At 46.4% G+C, this 13,373-nt stretch overlaps 1 protein-coding gene across 3 annotated transcripts in view; it reads left to right on the plus strand.

Moving 5' to 3' along the window:
• map3k2 (mitogen-activated protein kinase kinase kinase 2) overlaps positions 1-13,373 on the plus strand; it is a 267,110-nt gene that overhangs the window by 43,508 nt on the left and 210,229 nt on the right. For all 3 annotated transcript variants that reach the window (XM_072468674.1, XM_072468672.1, XM_072468673.1), the window contains 3 exons: positions 8,569-8,642; positions 9,798-9,916; positions 12,745-12,785. In XM_072468674.1, coding sequence (XP_072324775.1) covers positions 8,639-8,642; positions 9,798-9,916; positions 12,745-12,785 — 164 coding nt within the window. In that variant the 5' untranslated portion in view covers positions 8,569-8,638. The remainder of the gene's footprint in view (positions 1-8,568; positions 8,643-9,797; positions 9,917-12,744; positions 12,786-13,373) is intronic.

The raw sequence follows: 13,373 nt of genomic DNA on the forward strand, positions 1-13,373 counted from the left end.
TTAATAATGGGAGATGAGGAAATGGCTGAGGAACTGAACAGGTTTTTTGGGTCGGTCTTCACAGTGGAAGACACAAATAACATGCCAGTGACTGATGGAACTGAGGCTATGACAGGTGAGGACCTTGAGAGGATTGATATCACCAAGGAGGTAGTGATGGGCAAGCTAATGGGGCTAAAGGTAGACAAGTCTCCTGGCCCTGATGGAATGCATCCCAGAGTGCTAAAAGAAATGGCTAGGGAAATTGCAAATGCACTAGTGATAATTTACCAAAATTCACTAGACTCTGGGGTGGTCCCGGCGGATTGGAAATTAGCAAACGTGACACGACTGTTTAAAAAAGGAGGTAGGCAGAAAGTGGGTAATTATAGGCCAGTGAGCTTAACTTCGGTAGTAGGGAAGATGCTGGAATCTATCATCAAGGAAGAAATAGCGAGGCATCTGGATGGAAATTGTCCCATTGGACAGACGCAGCATGGGTTCATAAAGGGCAGGTCGTGCCTAACTAATTTAGTGGAATTATTTGAGGACATTAACAGTGCGGTAGATAACGGGGAGCCAATGGATGTGGTATATCTGGATTTCCAGAAAGCCTTTGACAAGGTGCCACACAAAAGGTTGTTGCATAAGATAAAGATGCATGGCATTAAGGGGAAAGTAGGAGCATGGATAGAGGATTGGTTAATTAATAGAAAGCAAAGAGTGGGGATTAATGGGTGTTTCTCTGGTTGGCAATCAGTAGCTCGTGGTGTCCCTCAGGGATCAGTGTTGGGCCCACAACTGTTCACAATTTACATAGATGATTTGGAGTTGGGGACCAAGGGCAATGTGTCCAAGTTTGCAGACGACACTAAGATAAGTGGTAAAGCAAAAAGTGCAGAGGATACTGGAAGTCTGCAGAGGGATTTGCACAGGCTAAGTGAATGGGCTAGGGTCTGGCAGATGGAATACAATGTTGACAAATGTGAGGTTATCCATTTTGGTAAGAATAACGGCAAAAGGGATTATTATTTAAATGATAAAATATTAAAACATGCTGCTATGCAGAGAGACCTGAGTGTGCTCGTGCATGAGTCGCAGAAAGTTGGTTTTCAGGTGCAACAGGTGATTAAGAAGGCAAATGGAATTTTGTCCTTCATTGCTAGAGGTATGGAGTTTAAGACTAGGGAGGTTATGCTGCAATTGTATAAGGTGTTAGTGAGGCCACACCTGGCGTATTGTGTTCAGTTTTGGTCTCCTTACTTGAGAAAGGACGTACTGGCACTGGAGGGTGTGCAGAGGAGATTCACTAGGTTAATCCCAGAGCTGAAGGGGTTGGATTACAAGGAGATGTTGAGTAGACTGGGACTGTACTCGTTGGAATTTAGAAGGATGAGATGAGATCTTATAGAAACATATAAAATTATGAAGGGAATCGATAGGATAGATGCGGGCAGGTTGTTTCCACTGGCGGGTGAAAGCAGAACTAGGGGGCATAGCCTCAAAATAAGGGGAAGTAGATTTAGGACTGAGTTTAGGAGGAACTTCTTCACCCAAAGGGTTGTGAATCTATGGAATTCCTTGCCCAGTGAAGCAGTAGAGGCTCCTTCATTAAATGTTTTTAAGATCAAGATAGATAGTTTTTTGAAGAATAAAGGGATTAAGGGTTATGGTGTTCGGGCCGGAAAGTGGAGCTGAGTCCACAAAAGATCAGCCATGATCTCATTGAATGGTGGAGCAGGCTCGAGGGGCCAGATGGCCTACTCCTGCTCCTAGTTCTTCTGTTCTTATGTTCTTATGATGTGGTATATTTGGACTTTCAGAAGGCGTTTGCCAAAGTCCCGCACAAGCGATTACTGTGCAAAATTAAAGCACATGGGATTGGGGGAAATGTATTGAGGTGGATAGAAAACTGGTTGGCAGAGAGGAAACAAAGAGTGGAATTAATAGGTCTTTTTCAAATTGTCAGGCAGTAACTAGTGGGGTACCACAGGGATCGGTGCTGGGACCCCAGCTATTCACAATATATATTAATGATTTGGATGAGGGAACATAATGTAACACCTCACAGTTTGCTGGACAGGTTGGGGCGAGTGGGCAAATCAATGGCAGATGCAGTATAATTTGGATAAGTGTGAGGTTATTCACTTTGGAAGCAAAAACAAGAAGGCAGATTACTACCTGAATGGTTGTAAATTGGGAGAGGGGAGTATGCAGCGGGACCTGGGTGTCCTTGTGCCCCAGTCGCTGTAGGTAAGCATGCAGGTGCAGCAGGCGGTAAAGAAGGCTAATGGTATGTTGGCCTTCATTGCGAGAGGTTTCGAGTATAGAAGCAGGGATGTGTTGCTGCAATTATACTGGGCCTTGGTGAGGCCACACCTGGAGTATTGTGGGCAGTTTTGGTCTCTTTCTCTGAGGAAGGATGTTGTTGCTCTTGAGGGAGAGCAGCGAAGGTTTACCAGACTGATTCCAGGGATGGCAGGACTGTCATATGAGGAGAGATTGACCAGGTTAGGATTGTTCTCGTTGGAGTTCAGAAGAATGAGGGGGGATCTCATAGAGACTTATAAAATTCTAACAGGACTAGACAGGGTAGATGCAGGGAAGATGTTCCCAATATTGGGTGTGTCCAGAACCAGGGGTCACAGTCTGAGGATTCAGGGTAAACCATTTCAGACAGAGATAAGGAGACATTCCTTCACACAAAGAGTGGTGAGCCTGTGGAATTCATTACCACAGGAAGTAGTTGATGCTAATCATTGAATATATTCAAAAGATGTCTAGATATCGCACTTGGGGAGAATAGGATCAAAGGCTATGGGGCGAAAGCAGGACTAGGCTATTGAGTTGGATGATCAGCCATGATGGTGATGAATGGCGGAGCAGGCTCGAAGGGCCAAAAGGCCTCCTCCTGCTCCTATCTTCTATGTTTCTCCTTCTAACAGTTGAAAATTTTCTCCAGAAGTTCATTGATGTAGGTTTGCAGTTCCACTCTTTGATAGATGTGCTGGGAAAGTTTCCATTTTTTAACTTTGTTCTCGATGAAAACTTTCAAAATGAGTGGCGCTGTTAAGTGTATACGGTCCCAATTGGGACGATGTGGGATTCGCGAGGAAGGTGTTTGGGGCTATTCCCGACTTGGACACACATGAGCTGATTGTGGCGGGGGGACTGGAACTTGGTGCAGGAGCCGAGGTTGGACAGATCACGGCCACGCTCGCTGGTCCCATCAGGGGGGGCGAAGGCGCTGGCTGGGCTAATGGTGGAAATGGGAGGGGTGGACCCTTGGAGGTTCCTGCACCCAAGGGAACGGGAGTATTTGTTTTTCTCAGCAGTCCATAAGGTATACTCGCGGATCGACATTTTTGTGGTGGGGAAGGCTTTGCTGGCTGGAGTTCAGGAGTCGGAATACTCTGCAATTGCAGTGTCAGATCACGCTCCACATTGGGTGGATATGGTGCTGGAGAAGGGGGCAGCGCAGAGACTGGGGTGGAAACTGGATATGGGGCTTTTGGGGAACCAAGTGTTCTGTGAGAAAATTGAAAAGGTAATTAAGGAATATGTAGGTTTCAATTGTACGGGGGAGGTGTCGAAGGCAGTCGTCTGGGAGGCTCTAAAGGCGGTGGTGAGAGGTGAGGTAATTTTGTTTAAGGCTAGGGTGGATAAAGAGGAGAGGTTGGAGCGGCAGAGGGTAATAAATGAGATGCTGGAGGTAGATAGGAGGTATGCAGAGGATGGGGACCCGGCGAAGCTGGAAAAGAGGCAGGAACTACAGGCGAGCTTCGACCGACTGTCCACCAGGAAGGCGGTGCGCCAACTGAGACGAGCAAGGGGTGCAGTTTATGAACATGGAGATAAGGCGGGGCTGTTAGCAGGTCAGCTCCGGAGGGAGGCAGGGGCAAGGGAAATGCTTCAGGTGAAGGATAGGGCAGGGAAGTTGGTGGTGGCTCCAGTGCTGATTAACAAGGTTTTTGAGGCATTTTATGAGAGGTTGTACAAATCAGAGCCACCCGGGGGAGACTGCGAGATGCAGGGATTTCTAGATGGGTTGGAGTACCCGAGGCTAGGGGAGGGGGACAGGGCTACATTAGAAGGAGCAATAGTGGAGCAGGAGATAAAGGATGCGATTGGGAGGATGCAGTTGGGGAAGGTGGCAGGGCCGGATGGGTTTCCGGTGGAATATTATAAAAGATTTAAGGATAGGTTGGCACCCCTGATGGTGGGGATGTTTGAGGAGGCGATAGGGAAAGGGGTGTTGCCGCCAACCTTGGGGCAGGCATCGATTTCCCTGTTACTAAAAAAAGATAAGGATCCGACGGAGCGTGGGTCGTATCGGCCCATATCACTTCTGAGTGTGGACGTAAAAGTGTTGGCGAAGATACTGGCGAGTAGGCTGGAGGAGTGCCTCCCGAAGGTAATCGGGGAGGATCAGACGGGGTTCGTGAAAGGGAGGCAGCTGTTTTCGAACATTAGGAGGGTTTTGAACGTTGTTATGGCACCGGCGGAAAGAAAGGAAACAGAGGTAGTTGTGGCATTGGACGCCGAGAAGGCGTTTGATCGGGTAGAATGGGGGTACCTGATGGCAGTGCTGGAGCGGTTTGGGATTGGACCAAGGTTTGTGAACTGGGTAAAGCTATTATATAAAGAACCGAAGGCGAGTGTCCGCACAAATAATATCAGTTCGAGATACTTTTCTCTCCACCGTGGGACGAGACAGGGATGTCCTCTGTCCCCCCTGCTGTTTGCACTTGCGATTGAGCCGTTGGCCATCGCATTGAGAAGTTCGGGAGCATGGAAAGGAATAGTGCGGGGGGGGGGGCAATAGAGCATCGGGTGTCCTTGTATGTCGACGACTTGCTGCTGTATGTGTCGGAGCCGAGTGCGTCGATAGGAGGAATATTGGAGCTACCGCGGGTATTTGGGTCTTTCTCGGGGTACAAGTTGAACCTGGACAAGAGTGAGTACTTTGTGGTGTCTCGGCCGGGGGTGGGTGCAGGGGTGGGGGGGGCTGCCATTCCGTAGAGCAGGGACTCATTTTAGGTATCTGGGGGTGCAGGTTGCCCGGGAGTGGGGGAGGCTTTGCAGGTACAGCATCACTAGTTTGGTGGGGAGAGTGAAAGCCGATCTGGCAAGGTGGGACAGCCTTCCTCTGTCACTGGCGGGTCGGGAACAGTCGGTTAAAATGGATGTGTTGCCGCGATTCCTGTTTATTTTTCAATGCCTACCGATTTTCCTGCCAAAGTCTTTTTTCAGGAAGATTGAGGGAAGGATTACCTCATTCATATGGGGAGGGAAGGTGGCCAGAATGAGAAAGGTGCTGCTCCAGAGGGGAAGGCAGGCAGGGGATTTGGGTCTCCCGAACCTGTTGTACTACTACTGGGTGGCAAACGTGGAGAAAGTGCGGAGCTGGGTCAGAGAGGTTGATTCTCAGTGGGTCAGAATGGAGGAGAGTTTGTGCAGGGGGTCGGGGCTGAAGGCACTTGCAACAGCGCCGCTCCCGATAGCTCCGGGGAAATATTCAGGGAGTCCGGTAATAATAGCTTCATTGAAAATCTGGACTTCGTGTTAGGTTTAGTGTCAAGGGAAATGTCGATTCGGGGGAATCACAGATTTGAGCCAGGGGGGTGGGATGGAAGTTTTTGGAAATGGGAAGAGAAGGGGATTAAGACGCTAAAAGATTTGTTTCTTTGGGGTCGGTTTGCAGGATTGAGGGAGCTAGAAGCGAAGTATGGGCTAGACTTAAGGGAGAAGTGTTTAGGTACATGCAGGTTCGGGATTTTGCCAGGAAGGAGATACAGAGCTTCCCAGAGGAACCGGCCTCCACATTGCTGGAGGAGGTGATGACAGCAAGGGGACTGGAGAAGGGGGCAGTGTCAGCGGTGTACGGAGCTATTCTGGAAGAGGATAAGACAGCACTGGATGGGATCAAAGCAAAGTGGGAGGAAGAGCTGGGAGAGGTTATAGAGGAGGGGGTCTGGTGTGAGGTGCTCTGGAGAGTGAATGCTCCACCTCATGTGCGAGGTTGGGGCTGATACAGCTGAAGGTGGTATATAGAGCGCACCTCACGAGGGCGAGGATGAGCCGATTTTTTGAAGAAGTAGAGGATGTGTGTGAGCGTTGCGGGGGAGGGGGGGCGCGAATCCCGTTCTTATGTTTTGGTCCTGTCCAAAGCTAGGGGAGTACTGGAAGGAGGTGTTTAGGGTAGTTTCCAAGGTGGTGTGTGTGAAACTGGACCCGGGTCCCCAGGAGGCCATATTCGGTGTGTCGGACCAGCCAGGGTTGGAAACGGGAGCGGAGGCAGATACCATAGCCTTCGCCTCGTTGATCGCCCGAAGGCGGATCCTGCTGGGATGGAGAGCAGCCTCTCCACCCTGTGCCCTGGCGTGGCGGGGGGACCTGTTGGAATACTTGACCCTTGAGAAGGTTAAGTTCGAACTGAGGGGAAGCTCGGAGGGGTTCTACAAGTCATGGGCGCTATTTATTATGCACTTTCAAGAACTGGATAACATCGAACATTAGTTTGAGAGGGGGGGCGGGGGGGGGGCTGTGTAGATTAAGGGTGACTACGGGTAATCCCTGATCCTTTTTGTCATTTGTTTCTGTAAACATGTGGGTTGAGGTTTGGGGGTTGGTGGGCGGATGGGATCGTTGTTATTATGGGGATTGACATATCTTGCTGATTATTGTTTATTGTTGATGGGTGTAAATGTGGGAGAAAATGTGAAAAAGGAGGAGAATAAAAATATTTTTTAAAAAAACATGAGGAAACTGCGTTTTGGATTGTGTACAGTGCAAGGTTCATTAATTTTAACTTGTTCCTGGGTCAACATTTTTGCTGATCCCTAATTGCCCTTGAGAAGGTGGTGGTGAACCACCTTCTTGATCCGCTGCAGTCGTGTGGTGTAGGTACACCCACAGCGCTGTTAGGGAAAGAGATGCAGGATTTTGACCCTGTGACAGTGAAGGGACGGCAATATATTTCCAGGTCAGGATGTGAGTGACTTGGAACTGGTGGTGTTTCATCGGGTTTTAATGTTTTTTAAAATAAATTTAGAGTACCCAATTCATTTTTCCAATTAAGGGGCAATTTTAGTGTGGCTAATCTACCTAGCCTGCACATCTTTGGGTTGTGGGGGTGAAACCCCGCAGACACGGGGAGATTATGCAAACTCCACACAGACAGTGATCCAGAGCCGGGATCGAACCTGGGACCTCGGCGCCGTAAGGCATCAGTGCTAACCCCTGTGCCACCGTGCTGCCCTCATTGGGTTTTAATGTTGATTGACCTTTGCATTTAAGTCTTGATTGTGGCTTCAAGATGAAACTCTTCCAGCTGCTCCATATGTGATTGCGTGCGTGGATTAACCAGTGCACGAATCATATCTCTGCCGCTCTCAAACCCAGCCATTTCCTGGGGATGGAAGAGGAGAAGTGCATATTAGAACTGCATCGTGTAATCCTCCTGGTTTTCAAGTGCACGTTTTATCAGAAGCTTGCAAATCCATAATGCTCACCAGCTGTTTTCAAGAGCAAGGGTTTTTAATGATGCAAATTGGTACCTAGATCTTCCCAAGTGCTCGGAGCTGGCAGAAATCTGTCTACCTGAAATTTAAATTGATTCTTGTAATGTTCATATGCCCCGTGGGGCAAGTCTGGAGTGTGGAGAGGCTGCGTCGAGAAGATCAATACAGCAGGCTTTGTCTGTGCTGTGGGTCCCTGTTTTGTGCCTGGGTTTTCGGCATTGAGGAATTCTCGGGCCACTGTTTTCAGGCCGATTTGAAGTAATTTGTAAGTCAAGCATTTTCTTTCTTCTGTTTTCCTTTTTGTACCCCCGTAATTAAAGACTTGTAGATGAATTAATAATTTAACCCAGAAATATAATAGCAATAAGAAAGAGTGTTGGAAATGCTCAACAGGTCTGACTACATCTGTGGAGAGAGAATCTGAGTTAGCATTTCAAGTCCATGCTGTCTAATCTGCTGAGTATTTGCAGCATTTTCTATATTAATTTCAGATTTACAGCATCTGCATTGTTCGTTCTATAAAAGCAGCAGCTTGGATTTGGATTTTTGGATTTGGACTTTAATGTGGTAAAAATGTGCCGAGATACTTCAGAAGAGGGTAATTGGGCAGAATTTAACACTGAGCCACTTCAGGAGATATCAGACCAGATGACCAGAAGTTCGAGGCAGGTTCTAAGGAGCATCTTGAAGGCGGGTGCGAGGAGGAGAGGTTTAGAGAGGGAATTCCAGAAGGTTGGGCCCAGACAACTGAAGGCACAGTTACCAATGGAGGGATAAAGGAAATCGTGGCTGTATGGAAGGCTAGAGTTGGATGGCCCTCAGAGGGAAGGAAAAGGAATGGCCCATGGATAATCCTGGGGTACTCCAGTGGGGATTCCATGGAAACAGACAGGAGGTTGGTTTGTTAATTGGCAGTGTTTTTACTCGGTTTATCAAGTATACTGGCTTTTTTTCATGAATGGCTTCATCAGGCAATGTGATCCCTTGGGACAGTCGTCTTGTACTGTTTGATGTCCTTGAATGCCGAAGGAAAACAGCCATATTTTGTTTTCATTTTACATTTTAGGTAAAACCCAGGATATTGATGGGAGAGTCACCCGTTCGTTAAAAATCCAATTGGGAGCCTTGCTGTCAGTATGGGTGAGTCAAATGCTGTTGCTGTTTGTTTCTTGTCAAAGAGGGGGGGTCTTTTATTGGAGAGGATGAAATTTAGAGATGACCTGGCAGAGCCAGGCTGGGATTGCAAATCGTGCCCCGAGATAGTCGAATAAGGAAGAAAAGTACTCTTCTTGTGTACGAAAAATTTGAGATGGCCGCAGTTTGGAGCAGGGATGAAGAATCTGATGATCTGCACTGTTGCCCAGTGATCAGAGTGCAGAACTGCAGGCAGACCGCAAGACACATTTTAAACTAGCTGACGTGAGCGACCATATTACTGAGTACATCCTGTTTTTAAAAAAAGCATTCCTAGATATGTACACGATTATCTTTGAGATGCACATAAGCTCACTGTTGATGAAGAACTTTTTGCATAATAATCTTTATTATTGTCACAAGTAGGCTTACGTTAACACTGCAATGAAGTTACTGTGAAAAGCCCCTAGTTGCCACATTCCGTCACTGGTTTGGGTGCACTGAGGGAGAATTCAGAATGTCCAATTCACCTAACAGCACATCTTTCGGGGCTTGTGGGAGGAAACTGGAGCGCCCGGAGGAAACCCATGCAGACACGGGGAGAACGTGCAGACTCCGCACAGACAGTGACCCAAGCCGGGAATCGAACCTGGGACCCTGGCGCTGTGAAGTGACAGTGCTACCCACTGTGCTACCATGCCGCCTCTATAAAAAATAATGGAATGTACTGATATCACACAGATGAGGATCGATGCACTGATCTCAAATTGTTTGTGCTGTCAGAGTGTTTAAAAACTAGATGATATTTTTAAATATCTGGTTTAGCACAGCGAGTTAAACAGCTGGCTTGTAATGCAGAACAAGGCCAGCAGCGCGGGTTCAATTCCCGTACCAGCCTCCCCGAACAGGCGCCAGAATGTGGCGACTAGGGGCTTTTCACAGTAACTTCATTGAAACCTACTTGTGACAATAAGCGATTTTATATGTGTGATTTTATATATATATATATATATATATATATATATAAATATCAAGACTAGGTAGGAAATTCATCGTAGAAGTCTTACACTGAATAAAAGCCACGCAATGTAAATGTGCTGAAGAAGAGATGATAGCGGTGACGATGACTTTCACTATTTGGAAATCCGGTTTGTTTTGTAGATGAGCAGCAAGCTCTTCACTCCATCATGCAAGATCTGGCTGTGCTCCACATGGCTAGCCGACCTCTCCTCCCATTACACGATACAGGGAAACCTAAGACCTCGCCACCCAGTAATCAGGTAGGTGTGAAGCAGAACACCGTTATCACAGGCTTGTCTAATACTCTTGTCTGATACCTTCGCGTGAATGACTTTGCAGATCTGTCACAGATCAACTCTGTACCTTGACCTTTCCATTTGTGGAAATTCAAAAACAGAAATAGTCACCAATAAATCCAGGAGGAAATTCAAACAAAACTTACTGTGAAATTTGCTACTTGACAGTGCAATTGAAGTGAATATTATAGATGCATTTCATGCGAAGCTAGAAAGACACATCAGGAAGAAAGGAATAGCAGGATATGTTGATGGGCTTTGTGATGAATATAAAAATTGTGAAAATTTATATTTTGTTGCAGTAATGTTATTAAAAACCCTGGTTTAAAATACATACAATCAGTGTGTCTGCTAAAGTGGTGATTAAGAGGTTGTAAAGGTGAGATAATCATTGATTTTAATCATTTTACTTGTTTACAGAGAGATGGCTCATGGAACATTGTTTTGATTTTGGAGGATCCCTGGGGTGTCGATCATATTTGAGGGATAGTGTTTAGTCCTCGCTCAGTAGGTCATGGGTCATCTCAGTGGGTGGAGACTAGAGAATGCTTTACCCTTGGGGTACAGATGATGTAATTAATGGGAGGAGCCTGATCTGTCTGAGGCTTTGCAGTCTGCTATCGGATTTTAAGTTGAGAAAGGCAGAAGGATATTTTCAGGTTGCTCCTGAAAGGGTCGCTCTCCAAAGGTGTGCACAGAGGAGCAAGTAACCCTGATTGTTCTCTTTATTTACATGGCATTTGAGCTGCTTAATTGGAATATGCAATGGCAGGTGTAGATAGTGAGTTAAAGTTTTTTCCCCCTTCATTTAAGAACTGATGTAACTGTTAATTGTAAAGCTGTTTCTTGTTGGTAATATGATTAATTCTGTGTTCAAATTAAAGTTTGATTTTCCATAAAATGTACCTATTGGTCAGTGTTATGGTTTAGTAGTGTTCCCTCAGAGTCTTACAAATTGCAAAGTGTTGGGATTCTCGCACATTCCGAACAGCTAGAAAAAGAGGAGTAGGGGAAGGCTCATGAAGACTATTAACACCAGCATAGCCCAGTTGGACCAAATGGCTTGTGCCTGTGTCCAAAATGGGTCGGAGGGGTTGTTGGGTTGTGGGGATGGGGTGGAAGTGGGGGCTTAAGTGGGTCGGTGCAGACTCGATGAGCCGAATGCCTCCTTCTGCACTATGTTCAATGTCTATGTCTCTTAATGTGGGTGCAGCATGCCACGGTTGTAAAGGGACGTCACGTTATCCGCTGAGCAGAAACACATTTTTGGGACCAGAAAAATAGGATTGTCTCGTTTGCTGGGTTGATTTATCTGCTGCGATGTACAGTAAATGGAGTTGAAGTACAGGTCAGCCAGTACCTGGTTGCATGGCAGAGCAGGCGCACGTGGCTGAATGGCGTATCGTGTCCTATGGAACAGTCTCAAGGCGCTAAATACTCTTCTGCTGTTCCTCAGTAACCAGCAAAAGAGGCTGAATAGCTGCCTTCTGTTCCTTTGTAACAGGCTGGAGGGCTGAATCACCCCCTCCTGTTCCTATTCACTGGCTGGAGGTGCTGAATATCTTACTCCTGTTCTTATGTTCTTCCTGGCGTGGTCGACATCCATTATTGTATTTATGTAGAGCAAGAGATTGCACAGCCTCGATGTCTGAAGCACACCGCTACCCGCATTTGTTTGTTCTGAAGTGGTTTGCTTTCTGCCCACTAGTCATTATTTGTCTCTCTTTACATTTCCTGCAATACCACTACTTTTTTAAGTGTTTTTATTCAGGATTTTTAAGCTGTACAAGACAAAGGCAATTAAGAACATACATTGGAAGATAACAGGAGTGAAATAATAGACTAATAACACTACAAAGTAAAACAGTAAAGAATAAAAAGAAAAGGAAGAATTGTACGTACATGGGTTGTGTTTTGCTATTTACATCGGTTTATTCCCGACCGGGCCCCCCCCACATATTTTTCTCCACCCCCACTTTCTTCTCGACCCCCTTCTGGTTGTCTGGCGTGCCCTCTTTCCTCGTCAGCTCCTGTTTTCTGTTCTTGCGTGCTTGGCGTGATGCCGTATATTTTGTTGTTTGCTTGCTGATCTTGGTTGGGTTCTATGTTTCATTGTCCACACCCCCCCTTACCCATTTCACTGGCATACGTTGTTGCGTTGTGGCTTTCAGTTCCCTCTGGTTGACTGGCTGTAGGCTGCAAACAGGCCTTGGAACGACTGGGTGAATGGCTCCCACGTTTTGTGGGAGCCTTCTTCCGACCGGTCGCACAGCCAGTCTGCAGCTATGGGTGGTGCTGCTGTTGATCGCCAGCTGAGCACTCTATTAACCCAGCATTCTATTAGCCTGTCTGTCCCAGTTCACAACATTTTCATGGTCTATATACTTGAATGCCCACATTTCTTTGAACCTCCACTGTTTCTAGCCTTTGACCATTTAGAAAGTCCCTTGTTCTGTCCTTTTTATTAACCTGACATTTGCCTACATTGAAATCCATTTGCCGTTCACTTAATCTATTAATATCTCTGTAATTGTTTGCTTCCAGCTCATGGAGCTGTGGGGGAGGACAGTGAAGTCCACAGTGCAAGTTGAAAGGCCAATCTAGATGTGCGTTGGAGGGTATAAGAGTTTGAGGGACAGGGTGAGAAGGCGGGTATTTGTTGAAGGTTGACCTGTGGAAAAGGCACACTGGGTCGTTAGGGTTATATTATATTATATATTTTATTATTATATCCCACGTGGCTTGTTTGCTTCAGTCGAAAGGTGTTTGACTTTCTCTATTTTCAATTGCAGAATGACGTTCGAGTCAAGTTTGAATACCGTGGTGAAAAGAGGTGAGACATCATCTTTTATCCTCCATTAACTCCAGTCTCCTTCAGTTAACTCCAGTCTCCTTCAGTTAACTCCAGTCTCCTTCAGTTAACTCCAGTATCCTCCAGTGAAGTCCAGTGTCCTCCAGTTAACTCCAGTATCCTTCAGTTAACTCCAGTATCCTTCAGTTAACTCCAGTATCCTCCAGTTAACTCCAGTATCCTTCAGTTAACCAGTATCCTTCAGTTAACTCCAGTATCCTCCAGTTAACTCCAGTATCCTTCAGTTAACCAGTATCCTCCAGTTAACTCCAGTATCCTCCAGTGAACTCCAGTATCCTTCAGTTAACCAGTATCCTCCAGTTAACTCCAGTATCCTCCAGTGAACTCCAGTATCCTCCAGTGAACTCCAGTATCCTCCAGTTAACTCCAGTATCCTCCAGTGAAGTCCAGTATCCTTCAGTTAACCAGTATCCTTCAGTTAACTCCAGTATCCTTCAGTTAACCAGTATCCTTCAGTTAACCAATATCCTTCAGTTAACTCCAGTATCCTCCAGTTAACTCCAGTATCCTCCAGTGAACTCCAGCATCCTTCAGTTAACTCCAGTGTCC

This window comes from Scyliorhinus torazame, chromosome 2, assembly GCF_047496885.1.
Source record: "Scyliorhinus torazame isolate Kashiwa2021f chromosome 2, sScyTor2.1, whole genome shotgun sequence".
NCBI classification, from domain to species: domain Eukaryota; kingdom Metazoa; phylum Chordata; class Chondrichthyes; order Carcharhiniformes; family Scyliorhinidae; genus Scyliorhinus; species Scyliorhinus torazame.